Source organism: Schistocerca piceifrons, chromosome 1 (genome assembly GCF_021461385.2).
Source record: "Schistocerca piceifrons isolate TAMUIC-IGC-003096 chromosome 1, iqSchPice1.1, whole genome shotgun sequence".
Classification (NCBI taxonomy): Eukaryota; Metazoa; Arthropoda; class Insecta; order Orthoptera; family Acrididae; genus Schistocerca; species Schistocerca piceifrons.
Genome location: NC_060138.1, coordinates 1,133,460,732 through 1,133,475,369, shown reverse-complemented (window position 1 = coordinate 1,133,475,369; position 14,638 = coordinate 1,133,460,732). Strand labels below are relative to the sequence as shown.

At 38.0% G+C, this 14,638-nt stretch overlaps 1 protein-coding gene across 1 annotated transcript in view; it reads right to left on the bottom strand.

The window, feature by feature from the left end:
• LOC124780484 (probable cytosolic Fe-S cluster assembly factor CPIJ010948) overlaps positions 1–14,638 on the bottom strand; it is a 68,011-nt gene extending 53,373 nt beyond the window's left edge. Inside the window, exons 1-3 of the mRNA XM_047253783.1 lie at positions 14,436–14,638; positions 14,244–14,339; positions 12,706–12,864 (exon numbers count right to left, since the gene is read on the bottom strand). Of these exons, the coding sequence (XP_047109739.1) occupies positions 12,706–12,864; positions 14,244–14,339; positions 14,436–14,501 (321 nt within the window). The 5' untranslated portion in view covers positions 14,502–14,638. The remainder of the gene's footprint in view (positions 1–12,705; positions 12,865–14,243; positions 14,340–14,435) is intronic.

Below are 14,638 nucleotides of genomic sequence, written 5' to 3'. Positions count from 1 at the left end.
CTGTATAACTTATCAATCCTTTGAATGGTTATGGTTTTATACATGGGCATAGAATTTCCCGGCACTTTGGAAGACGAAACACCTTTTGGAAAGATGTTTGATGTGCAGTAACATGTATGCTGCCATTTTCGTATTACGAAAGTATAAATTCGAATTCCACCAAACACCGCATGTTACTTTCCGAAGCATTGAAATCGAGATTGCGATGAGTATTTGTAAGCCAGTCATAGCTCATGTCACGTGATCTCACCAGCCGATGACAGCGGATATTCAGAGCATCGGACACGTGGTGTAGTCAGCCAATAGCAACATCACTGTTAAGTAGCGCGAACACACGAACAGGAAAAGTTAATGGTTTAAATTAATATATATAATGTTGCTACAAGAAAAACAAAGCTTTCACATATAATATTGGTCTCCAAGGCCAATACGCTGCAAGAGAAGCTAAGCTTTCACATATAATGTTGGTCTTTTATGCACGTATTAAATTTTAAGATATATCAGACAAATGTGCCAGTAAATTTTTTAATAACGACATAAAAGTGTGATCTTCTGGGCTATAAATTCTTCTAAGTGGCTCGTCATCAAAGAGCTGATTTTTAAATGAGTCCCAGATTCCCAGTGAAGTAGGCATCGACCTAATATTAAGTTTTTCAATTTGATTTCGGAATGTAAATTTCCTTGGCTACCAGTACTTTGTTATCTCATGTCTGGTTCTTTGTTATGGCATAATGCCATATGTGCTAGAAGATGAAAACGTACACTTGAAATGCACCAAACAGTTGAAACTAGTCAATAGTTTGAAATTAAACCCTTTGTTTCAAATATATTGACTGTCTCAGCGGAAAAGATTAATAAAAGAAAATTTCTTCAGCAAACCAATAAATATAACTTCATTGTTCTGCGTGGCAATTAATGCTTGACTGTCAGAAAGGTGGAAATAAAATAAAATCTGAAACTAATAACATATTTTAGCCTTCCATAATTATGTGAATGTATTTTAATTCACATGATAGCTCCCGGCCAAAGAAATCAATTTTGTTTTCATTTGACGTGAGTGCAGTAGACAAAGAGGAAACAGCAAAATCATTAAATGTAAACACGGGTCACAAGGAGACTAGCTGCTTCCCTATTATAACTCAAGACTGCTCTGCGCATCAGACCCGTATCTACGGTATTTCTGAACTGGGGCAATAGTAGACAGTGGTGTCCTTCGAGCGTTTGAGATAGGACGTCAAAAATTTAAAAACAATCGAATTTTCAAAAATACGTTCATTTTGTAGTGCACATCTTTCTGAAGACTCTGATACATAAAACATAAGTGTCCGAGGAATTGTAAGACATGTTATCTGATCTTAAGTGTGCCAAAGTGCAGTACCACCCCTCTTCACACAGCGTTCTTCTATCGCACGTCACTGTATTTCGGTCTGTGGAATTGAAAATTGTATATTTTGCACCGGATGCCATTAAACTATATTCAGGACAGCAGAAATTAAAATGTCCTATGATGCCTCTCCTGCTTCCAGTCGGCCGAAGAAACTCTACCAGTTTTTCCATTCGTCTGTAAAGAATTCGCGTTAGTATTTTGCAGCTGTGACTTATTAAACTGATAGTTCGGTAATTTTCACATCTGTCAACACCTGCTTTCTTTGGGATTGGAATTATTATATTCTTCTTGAAGTCTGAGGGTATTTCGCCGGTCTCGTACATCTTGCTCACCAGATGGTAGAGTTCTGAAAGGACTGGCTCTCCCAAGGCCATCAGTAGTTCTAATGGAATGTTGTTTACTCCCAGGGCCTTGTTTCGACTCAGGTCTTTCAGTGCTCTGTCAAACTCTTCACACAATATTGTATCTCCCATTTCATCTTCATCTACATCCTCTTCCATTTCCATAATATTGTCCTCAAGTACATCGCCCTTGTATAGACCCTCTATATACTCCTTCCACCTTTCTGCTTTCCCTTCTTTGCTTAGAACTGGGTTTCCATCTGAGCTCTTGATATTCATACAAGTGGATCTCTTTTCTCCAAAGGCCTCTTTAATTTTCCTGTAGGCAGTATCTATCTTACCCCTAGTGAGATAAGCCTCTACATCCTTACAGTTGTCCTCTAGCCATCCCTGCTTAGCCATTTTGCACTTCCTGTCGATCTCATTTTTGAGACATTTGTATTCCTTTTTGCCTGCTTCATTTACTGCCTTTTTATATTTTCTCCTTTCATCAATTAAATTCAATATTTCTTCTGTTACCCAAGGATTTCTACTAGCCCTCGTCTTTTTACCTATTTGATCCTCTGCTGCCTTTACTACTTCATCCCCCAAAGCTATCCATTCTTCTTCTACCGTATTTCTTTCCCCCATTCCTATCAATTGTTCCCTTATGCTCTCCTTGAAACTCTGTACAACCTCTGGTTCTTTCAGTTTATCCAGGTCCCATCTCCTTAATTTCCCACCTTTTTGCAGTTTCTTCAGTTTTAGTCTACAGTTCATAACCAATAGATTGTGGTCAGAATCCACATCTGCCCCTGGAAATGTATTACAATTTAAAACCTGGTTCCTAAATCTCTGTCTTACCATTATGTAATCTATCTGATACCTTTTAGTATCTCCAGGATTCTTCCAGGTATACAACCTTCTTTCATGATTCTTGAACCAAGTGTTGGCTATGATTGAGTTATGCTCTGTGAAAATTCTACAAGGCGGCTTCCTCTTTCATTTCTTCCCCCCAATCCATATTCACCTACTATGTTTCCTTCTCTCCCTTTTCCTACTGACGAATTCCAGTCACCCATGACTATTAAATTTTCGTCTCCCTTCACTACCTGAATAATTTCTTTTATCTTGTCATACATTTCATCTATGTCTTCATCATCTGCAGAGCTAGTTGGCATATAAACTTGTACTACTGTAGTAGGCTTGGGCTTTGTGTCTATCTTGGCCACAATAATGCGTTCACTATGCTGTTTGTAGTAGCTAACCCGCACTCCTATTTTTTTATTCATTATTAAACCTACTCCTGCATTACCCCTATTTGATTTTGTATTTATAACCCTGTAATCACCTGACCAAAAGTCTTGTTCCTCCTGCCACTGAACTTCACTAATTCCCACTATATCTAACTTTAACTTATCCATTTCCCTTTTTAAATTTTCTAACCTACCTGCCCGATTAAGGGATCTGACATTCCACGCTCCAATCCGTAGAACGCCAGTTTTCTTTCTCCTGATAACGACGTCCTCTTGAGTAGTCCCCACCCGGAGATCCGAATGGGGGACTATTTTACCTCCGGAATGTTTTACCCAAGAGGACGCCATCATCATTTAATCATACAGTAAAGCTGCATGTCCTCGGGAAAAATTACGGCTGTAGTTTCCCCTTGCTTTCAGCCGTTCGCAGTACCAGCACAGCAAGGCCGTTTTACTTAAGCTGGCCTAAAGTCTCTGTTAAGATATTCATCTATAGAGTAGAAAGAGTTGCCTATCAAAAAGTCTTTAAAACTCTGTTTAAACTGTGCTTTATCAGAAACCAAGTTTTTAATGGTTGCTGGCAATTTATTGAAAATGTGTATTCCTAAATATTGAACCCCTTTTTGGACCAGGGTACGTGATTTTAGGTCTTCATGTTGATTGTTCTTATTTCTATTATTAATCCTGTGTGTTGAGCTATTAGTTGGAAATAGAGATATATTACTTGCAACAAATTTCATTAAGGAATAAATATACTGAGAAGCAGTGGTTAGAATACAAAGATCCTTGAACAGGTTTCTACAGGATGTTCTTGAATTTACACCACAAATGATTCTTATTACATGCTTTTGCATGCGAAAAACTGTCACTTGGTTAGATGATTTACCCCAGAATATGATCCCATATGACATAACAGAATGAAAGTAAGCAAAGTATGCAAGTTTTTTTTTTATATTTATATCTCCTTATCTGACATCATTTTCACTGCAAATACAGACTTGTTTAGGCACTTAAGCTACAGTCCCATGTGGTAAGGACCAATACTTGAATATGAGCTGAATGATGATTTTGTAAGCTACCTTATCCCAGGATAGACAACATGTCCTTTCAGTGAATTTCAGTTATTTGCCTTTCCTATGGTTAGTTTTACAAAGTTGTTCCATTTTAAATTGTACTATGTATATACCTCCAAATATTTAATTATCGCGACTTTTTAGTGATTGTTTAGCAATCATATAAGCAAACAAAAATAGGTCGCGTCATCTATTTACGAGCAATACATTAGAGCTGATAATGTTGTGAGTCAGTTGACAGCCTGAACATATATTTATATGCCTTTTTTCTAGTCTTGAAATGTGTTCTCTCTGATAAGAATGTGGGATAATTTTTTTAAACACCCTGTGTTAAGTCATGACCAAACAAAAGCCCTGTGAAGCTGCAGGAATTCAGACCTGTCAACTTCCCAAGTTCATTTGCTGTGACACTTAAAAATGTTAAGTTGTTTGTGGTACATAATCTTCAACTCTTTGAGACGTAGTACCCAAATAAATCTATTATTAAGAAGCAGATCCAAAACTCAAATTGCATAGTTAAAATTAAAAGTTTTATCACATATGAAGAGTTCAGATACATTAAAAAGGCAATATGCATAATTAAAATCTAAGCAGATGTTCTTTTCTAGATGTGAGGGAAAAAAGAAAACATTTTTTCTCTGTCCACTGATACAGCAGTTGTGTATTATTGCATGTCCCCCCCCCCCCCCGAGCCATTATCGGAAACACACAGTGATGCTAAAGTAAACAAATACACAGTGGTTACTAAAGAAACACATCACGCTGGGAAAGATTTAAAGACAGCTGTGCATATACTATCAAGTGGTTCAGCATCTCCTCATGAAACAGCACAATGAAAACTCAGGATAAGCCAACCAAAGCACCCTCACCCCCAGGTGCAATAATATTGGGTAGTTCTCTTCATTCATTACAATGTTGGAATTCTACTTGAGATTTTCCATTATCATGCCGATGAGCAAACACCATCTTTATGTAATAAAAGCAGAAATCAATACTTTTCCTGAGTGTCAGATGTACTTTGGTTCAAATGGCTCTGAACACTATGGGACTTAACATCCTAGGTCATCAGTCCCCTAGAACTTAGAACTACTTAAACCTAACTAACCTAAGCACATCACACACATCCATGTCTGAGGCAGGATTCGAACCTGCGACCGTAGCAGTCACGCGGTTCCAGACTGAAGCGCCTAGAACTGCACGGCCACCACGGCCGGCCTCAGATGTACTTTGATGAATTTGAAAGTAGATATATGATATACTGAATGACTACATCACTTATGGATTTCAATAATAATATTCCCTAAATTATCAAAAGATTGGACATCGATGCTTTCCATAGAAGTTTTAGGGACACTGGTTTCTAGAGACTAAAGGAACATACACAGCAAAGCTGAAATGTTAACATAAAGATTATCGGACTTCTATTTTATGAGAATGAGGGTTCATTTGAAAGTCCCTGAGTATCTCTCAGTGCCAGATAAAACATACAATATTTTGCAGCATTTACAGCCATTCTATGAGATGGTTTGCTGCCAGCAAGCACATTTCTGAACCATACATGATTGTCACAAGCAGAAAATAAAAGTATATACTGTGGGTAGGGATTCGCAAGATAACAACATTGGCTAAAAAATCAGATGGGGTGATAGTTGAGGATACAGCTCCAAGCAGAGGAGGGAGACTAGGACAAAAAGGGGAGGGGGATTGTCTGTGTAGGACTAGTAAACAATGCAAGCCGTATATGTTTTGGTGTGTGATGGTATATGTTACATAGATTATGATAGGCATGTTTTTGTTTTATGTTTCAGATGTATAGATGTCAGCAATATTTTTTGTCTGCAATACGTTTATACCCCATGTTCTTTAATAAGGCAATACAGCTCTAATGAATATGGCAATCTGGTAAGAGGAATGATGTACCAAACCATGCTGTCAATTACACCTATTTGTGTTCCTCCAGCCATGGTTGCAATGGCGGACTGAATTTAGTGTAGCCCAAAGTCTATATTAGGTTGCAAGGAGATACTCTGGCTCCGAGTTGTTGAAGACAACAAAAGAGCCATTTTTGTAAAATGACGTTTATGGTTACAAGTTGCTCTGTAGTGTATCCTTAGGCCTAATTTAGGTTGGAAAGTGACAGTGAGCCATGAATGTGTAACAATTCTTTTTTTATATACTTTGTACATCTATTCCATAACTATATGGTCAACTGTAGTTACATTTGATTCCTTGATCAAAACCACTATTTTCCCCCACTGCAGTAAAATATTCAAGTTTTTAGTATGATTGTGGGTGTTGATAGCAAGGTTATTCTTGGCCCAAATCAAATCACTCCGCCCCCCCCCCCCCCCATTTCCTGTTGAGGGTTTGTTTCCTGGATTTTGTTTTGTTAATGAGTTTGTGTTGTTAATGACATAAACCACTGGCCATTTATTAAAAATCATATTAATGATGTCACCAACTTATCAGTGCAATACTGCACTGATACCAATCCTGTTTGTGTTACATGCAAGTAACAAGAAGTATTAGTTTCCCCGTTAAAAACCACTTGCTACATATTGGCATGTGACAAATTCATTGTAACTTCACAAGTCTTTAATTCATCAAATGCATTCATAAAAAATTTTAAGACACATTGGGCTACCTGTGGGGACTATTTGACTCAATGACACTGTTTATTGGACATCCATATGTGCTTGGTTTCAGAAATGGTGTACAGCCGTTTAGTTAGTCTCATCATGTTCCATAGATCATTTGTGTGATAAATGTTAAAGATGTGGACGGAGCTTTTTACATTCAAATAACAAATTAATTTGTAAATATGATTACATGCTGACAATGCTGCAGAGTATAGATGTTGATGATCAATATTTTTGGTTGCAGCATAGTCCACCCCCCTTTTATGCTAAAGACAACCTTAATGTAAAGTAATGACTGTTATTTTTTTCTTCTGATATTGAAATTATGCACATTATTGTTCCTTTTGAATTGAAGTGGATTATTTTATTTATTTATAAGTCAAGTTCCATAGGACTAAATTCAGGAGCAAATCTCCATGATCATGGAATGTGTCCATACATGAAATTACAACATAAAAGTAATGAAAGATAAAAATAAAATGCGTATGAACCCAAAAAAAGTCAAGCCATAAGTTTCAGTAAACTCAGTCAACAATATAACATAACTGTCTCCTCCCGCACAGGCCACGAAGACCCAAAGGTACAGACTGGCCGCTGTGTCATCCTCAGCCCACAGGCGTCATTGGATGCAGATATGGAGGGGCATGTGTTCAGCACACTGTCTCCCGGCCGTAAGTCCATTTCTGAGACTGGAGCCGCTACTTCTCAATCAAGTAGCTCCTCAGTTTGCCTCATTAGGGCTGAGTGCACCCCGCTTACCAACAGCGCTCGGCAGACTGGATGGTCCAAGTGCTAGCCCAGCCCGACAGCGCTTAACTTCGGTGATCTGATGGGAACCAGTGTTACCACTGTGGCAAGGCCGTTGGCAATACAACATAAGAATCAGCTTAATTTTTCAAGGGACTCCTCAACAGAATAGCAGTGACCCATGAGGAAACTTCAGTTTCGATTTTAAAGTGTGTGGATTACTGCTAAGATATTTGAATTCTTGTGGTAGCTTATTGAAAATGGATGCAGCAGTATACTGCACATCTTACAGCACAAGAGTTAAGGAAAACTAATCCAAATGCAGGTTGGATTTCTGCCAAGTATTAACTTAGTGAAAGCTGTTTATTCTTGGGAATAAGCAGATATTGTTTACAAGAAATGACAGTAAAAAATATATACGAGGTGCGGCTAGAAAAAAACCGGACTGATGCTGGAAAAAACATTTATTTACAATTATTTACAATTTCATGTTATCTCCTTCAATGTACTCTCCTCCTCGGTCTCTACACCGCTCCATACGAATTTTCCACTGTTCATAGCAATGCTGCAGATCATTTTCGGTAAGTCCATACATTACTTCCGTCGCTTTTTCTTTTACTGCTTCAACAGTCTCAAATCTAGTTCCTTTCAAAGCTGACTTGACTTTAGGGAAAAGAAAAAAGTTACAGGGGGCCAAATCAGGTGAGTAGGGTGGATGATCTAAGATGGGAATGTTGTGTTTTGCCAAAAACGTCTTCACTGACAACGCACTGTGAGCTGGGGCATTGTCTTGGTGAAGGATCCATGACTTTTTTCTCCACAAATCGTTCCGTTTTCTACGTACTCGCTCACGTAGGGTAGCCAGGACGCTAATGTAGTAATGCTGATTCACTGTTTGTCCCTCTGGTACCCAATCAATGTGCACAATCCCTTTGATGTCAAAAAAAAACAATCATCATTGCCTTGAATTTCGAGTTTGACATTCGTGTTTTTTTTTGTCGTGGAGAACCAGGAGTTTTCCAATGCATCAATTGGCGTTTAGTTTCGGGATCGTAAGTAAAAAACCACGATTCATCGCAAGTAATAACATTTTGTAAGAAGGTGGGATCACTTTCAATGTTTTCCAAGATGTCAGGTCAAATCATTCTTCGGCGTTCCTTCTGTTCAATTGTGAGACACTTTGGAACCATTTTTGAACACACTTTGTTCATGTTGAAACTTTCATGAAGAATCTGCCTAACACTTTCCTTGACAACTCCTGTTAACTCAGACACTGCTCTGATTGTTAAACGGCGATCTTGTCGAACAAGTTTACCGATTTTTTCAATGTTTGCATCAGTTTTTGCTGACAATGGTCTGCCAGTGCGAGTGTCATCCATGGTGTCTTCGCGGCCATCTTTAAATCGTTTAAACCACTCAAACACTTGTGTTCGCGATAAACAATCATCGCCGTACACTTGTTATAACATTACAAATGTTTCACTTGCAGATTTTCCTAGTTTGAAACAAAATTTGATGCTAACACGCTGTTCTTTCTGTACACTCAACATTTTCCGACGCACAGACGAAACGTCAACTACTTAAAACAGACGCCACGGGCAGACTGAGTGCAGGAGGCAGATGAAACTCGAGCAGTAGGCGGAGCGAGAGTCACGTGACAGGCCACGCGACTTTCAGCCTTATTGCATTTGTTTTATTGTTTCACCAGTACTAGTCCGGTTTTTTTCTAGCCACACCTCGTATATTGAGAGGCCAATGTCAAAATACCCAGACTAGTGAACACGGGTCAACAAGAGGCTCGTGAACTTACACCATGTATTGCCCGAACCGCCCATTTCTGAGCCAAAAATATCCTATTAGAATCGGAAGAGTTACTCCAAAATATAATACCATATGACATAAATGAATGAAAATAAGCAAAGTAGACTAATTTCCATGTCGATCGATCACTTACCTCAGATACCGTTCGAATAGTAAAAATGGCAGCATTAAGTCTCTGAACAGATCCTGAACGTGGGCTTTCCACGACAGTTTACTATCTATATGAACATCTAGAAATTTGAACTGTTTAGTTTCACTAATCATATGCCCTTTCTGTGAAATTAAAAAGTCAGGTTTTGTTGGATTTTGTCTTAGAAACTGTAAAAACTGAGCCTTGCTATGATTTAGCATTAGTTTATTTTCTACAAACCATGAACTTAGGTCATGAACTGCATTGTTTGAATGTTATACACAACATCCTGTACAACCAAGCTAGTGTCATCAACAAACAGCAATAATTTAGAGTTGCCCGTAATACTAGAGGACATATCATTTATATAAATAAGGAACAGGAGTGGCCCCAACACTGATCCCTGGGGCAACCCCCCATTTGACCGTACCCCACTCAGACCCCACATCACAGCCATTCTCAACAATGTGAATAATGACCATTTGCTGTCTGTTGCTAAAATAAGAGGTGAACCAATTGTGAGCTACTCCCTATATTCCGTAATGGTCCAACTTTTGGAGCAATATTTTGTGATCAACACAATCAAATGCCTTAGTAAAATCAAAAAACATGCCTAGTGTTCGAAACCTTTTGTTTAACCCATCCACTACCTCACAGAGAAGACGGAATATAGCATTTTCACTTGTTAAATGACTTCTAAAGCCAAACTGCACATTTGATAGCAAATTATTTGATATAAAAAATCAATTATACTTACATACACAGCCTTTTCAATAACTTGAGCAAACACTGATGGCATAGAAATAGGTCTAAAATTGTTTACATTATTCCTTTCTCCCGTTTTATAAAGCGGCTTTACTACTGAGTACTTAATTGTTCAGGAAACTGACCATTCCTAAAGGAAAAATCACAAATATGGCTAAACACAGGGCTAACATGTGCGGCACAGCACTTAAATATTCTGCTAGGCACTCCATCACACCCATGAGAGTCCTTAGTCTTCAGTGATTTAATTATTGACTCAGTCTCTCCCTTGTCAGTATCACAGAGGAGTATTTCAGACATCAATCTTGGAAAGGCATTTTCCAAGAGAGTTGTATGACTCCCTGTAGAAACTAAATTTTTATCTAATTCACCAGCAGTGGTCAGAAAATGATTGTTAAATACTGTACATATATCTGATTTATCAGCAGCAGAAATATTTTTACTATGAACAGACTTCATATTGTCAACCTTGTGCTGCTGACCAGACACTTCCTTCACAACTGACCATATGGTTTTAATTTTATCCAATGAATTAGCTATTATATTTGCACACCACATATTCTTTGCCTTCCTAATAAAATTTTTAAGCACCTTACAATAATGTTTGTAATGGGCAACTGTAGCTTGATTCTGACTTTTCTAACATTTTGGTATAATTCCAGCTTTGTTCTACATTATATCCTTATCCCACTAGTCAGCCACCCAGCCTACCCTTTATTGCCATTAACCCGTTTAGAATGTTCTAATGGAAAGCAACTCCCAAAAAGCATGAGAAATGTGTTAAGGAAAGCATTATATTTGCCAACCTTATTATCAGCACTATAAACTTAGTGCCACTCTTGTTCCTTGATGAGGTTTAAATAATTCGTTGCCACTGGATCAACTTTCCTACATAGTTTGTAATTATATGTGACATTTGTTTGAGTACAAAAGCCTTTTAATGTTAAAATTTGTGCACCATGGTCTGAAAGGCCATTCACTCTTTTAATAACAGAATGCCCATCTAGTAATGAAGTTAATGAATAAAAGTATTGTCTATGGCTGTGCTACTGTTACCATGCACCCTACTGGGAAAAAACACAGTCTGCATCAGATCATATGAATTTAGATCTATCAACATCCTTTTTCTTGCACAATCATATACAAATTAATACTGAAGTTACCACATATGACTAATTTCTGGTACTTCCTATAAAGTGAATCAATAACGCTCTCTGGCTTGAGTAGAAATGCTCTGAAGTCAGAGTTAGGAGACCTATAAACAACAAACATTACAAGTTTAGTTTATTAAATTCCCCTGCCCCTGCAAAATATTCACATATCTTTTCACTGCCATGCTGTGCCATGTCTATGTACTCAAATGGAATATTGTTTTTTTTTTTTTTTTTATTTACGTACATGGCCACTCCGCAACCCCGCAAGGAACTCCTTGAAAAGCAGCCAGCTAATCAGTATCCTGGTAAAAGAAGCCCCAGAATTGTCAAATTATTTAAGTAGTGCTCCGATATACCAATAATTTCAGAGTCAACATCTATAAGCAGTTCACTAACTTTATCTTTACCACCTCTTATATTTTGATGACTATGCTAATTCCTTCTCTATTTGGAAACATGAAGTCCTCTGAAGGTGAGCCCTTAATTAGAGGGACTTCCTTCAAGCAGTTATACCTATCAGCTGACTTCAATCTAAAAAAGGTGCAGCTCTCACACTAACTACTAAAGGAATTTTTCCATGACTGATCCCACCACCCCTCACCACACTGTCACCTATAATCTTTGCCAGCCTCCCCTTCCCATACCTGTTCAGTTGCAGGCCATGCCTAGTGAAACCCTATCTATTGATAGGCTCAACTGGCACCACTGCAATGTGACCCATGCCTTCTGCCATCAGTGCCTTCTCCAGCCCCATGTTAACGCACCTAACAGCTGCATTAAGATGATGCTGAATGCATGAAATGCACAGTGGTGCCATCAGTTTGAGTAGCTATCTTTACACAGGTCAACAACTACATCTTACTCTCCATCCTGATCAAGACTATTCCCTGCTCCATCCACTATCACTACCTGATCCTCCTCCATAAAATCCCTTCATAACTCCCACATGCTGTCAGTCACCTGGGCCTACCCTGCACTAAGCTTCTCGATGCTGGTGCCCTGGTACCCATTCCCCAACACTTCCTGCAATTTCTGGCCCACATCTCTACTGTGTGAACTACCTAGCAGCAGAACCTTCTTCGACAAATTTCATGAGAGAACAAATATACTGTGAGGCAGTAGTCAAACTGCCTAATAAATAAAACCACACCATAATAATGAAAACACTTATACAATATCCCCTCTTTATCAGCAACAAGTGTCATAATTATCCACAAAATGTACATCTTCAAGCCTTTTTTCTATTAGATGTTTTAAGTTTCTAAACTGTCATGAGATAAACAGCCTTTTCACGAGGAATATGTCTTACACTATAAAGACAACTTATTTTTTTCAATGCAATTCTTTTTTGCATAAACACAATAGTATCACATATAATATATCTACTATTAAATTCTGTGTATACCACCATACCGCTGCCACTTGCTCCCGCTTCTCAGTGAATATGCGTTCCAGCTCTTCATGGCTCTGTTGAGATATTAGAACACTCTCTGCCGATGTAATACATCCACTGCATGCTAAGCAGTCTGCTAGGGTGATTTCCACTTTTTGCAGTCGTTGTTCTGCTCCACCCTGAAACATCAGGCTTAATTCACCAATGACTTCAAAATTATATTGGTTTTGATAACCCTGAAAAAGACAGTGTAGGTCAATATTGTTGCTAAATATCATTCTGCCACATCAGACGATCTCTAATAGGCCTATACTAAATCCATCCAAAAAAGCTAACTGAACTATTGTTGGATATACCTAATTGTGGATTCAGCAGAGTATTTTCAGAAAAATTAAAAACAGGATAGTAGTGCCGATATATTAGGATTACACAAATAACTGCAGTCCAATATCTTTAGTATCTGGCTTCTTGAAGTCATAGAGAAATGCAGTATTCTGATTCCTGCACTAACATGGTTCCCAAAAAGTGAAAACGACAAAAACAGCTATTTATAGCTAAACGTCATGATTACTATCTCAAGCTGCTGATAACATACAATGTACCTTTTCATGTTACAGCAGCAATCCAATGACTGGTGATGTAACATGAAAGAGTACACTGCCTAGCACAATCCATATACTGATGTAATTTACATATGAAGTGGCAAAAATATAGCTTTATTATCTGACATCAATGATTTTATATTCATCAAATACGCTGCTGTAAAAGCTTTTAGGAAACTGATGATGGTGTGTTGACCAAAATAGGTCGTTAAATAAAGAATATTATCAGCAGCTTGAGGTGGTAACATGACATTTTTCAAATACTTGCGAGCTGTGGGACACCACTACATGAAATGCTATTTATAGCCCAACAGAATCTGTAGATGAATTATGCAAAAGAAACTTGGCATCCGTTATATTTTTAGATTTGTCTAAATGTTTTGACACAATCACCCATTCTCACAAGAAAAAGGAAAGCTACGGGACATGTGGACATGCAGTGCAATGCATAGAGTAATATTTTGCCAAAATAAAACTGTATGCAACTGTAAAATTTAAAATTTCCCCAGCGTACTAAAGGTCGAAGATATTTCGGGATTGCAGCCAGTCGTTGTAAATTTCATTCCACGATATTTCAATTGGGCACCTGCCAGTCATCTTCGATGGCTCGCCCGAAGATTACTGGCAAGTGTCCAGATGAAATATCGTGGAATGAAGTTGATGAGGACCGGCTGAAGTACTAAAATCTCTTCAAACAAGTATGTGATTGCATATCTGAAACCTACGCACGTCCACTATTACTCAGTCTTTTTATAACTAATAACAAAGTCAGTCAGAGATGGAACAAAAGATGCAGTAATGACATTTGTTAATGTCCGAAAAAAATTTGGAAATGTTAAACAATGTGGTATGTTTTACTTGCTGTCTACTAAACATTAATATATTAGAGTGGGCTGACTTATCCTAAGCTTTCTCTAGTGTGAAACGGGATAAAATGAAAACCTATCATTTCGTACCTGCTGGATCTGTGTATATGCTCCATCGTCTTGGATTTTAATTTTTGCGCCGGTACCAGTATTTGTCTTTTTAATCTCCACAGGCTTAATGCATTCCTGTAACGAATAAAATAAATTTATGAAGAAACCACACGCAATCCGCCAACGTCAATTCAAGTTTTATTATTTTTTTTTATCATCGTGGCTGAGAACCTGGGACGGTGTGATATAGTCGTCTAGATTTGTTAATTGCAAAGCACCACTGAAGCGTGATGTCATATTATATCACAATAACAATTTCCTATTGGCACTAAAAACGTCCAAGCGGGATACTTCAATAGCACTAGTTTCAAGTTTTAATTGTCGAATACGACAATGCTCCTTAAACTTGCTGACAACTCGCCTCCTCATGTAAA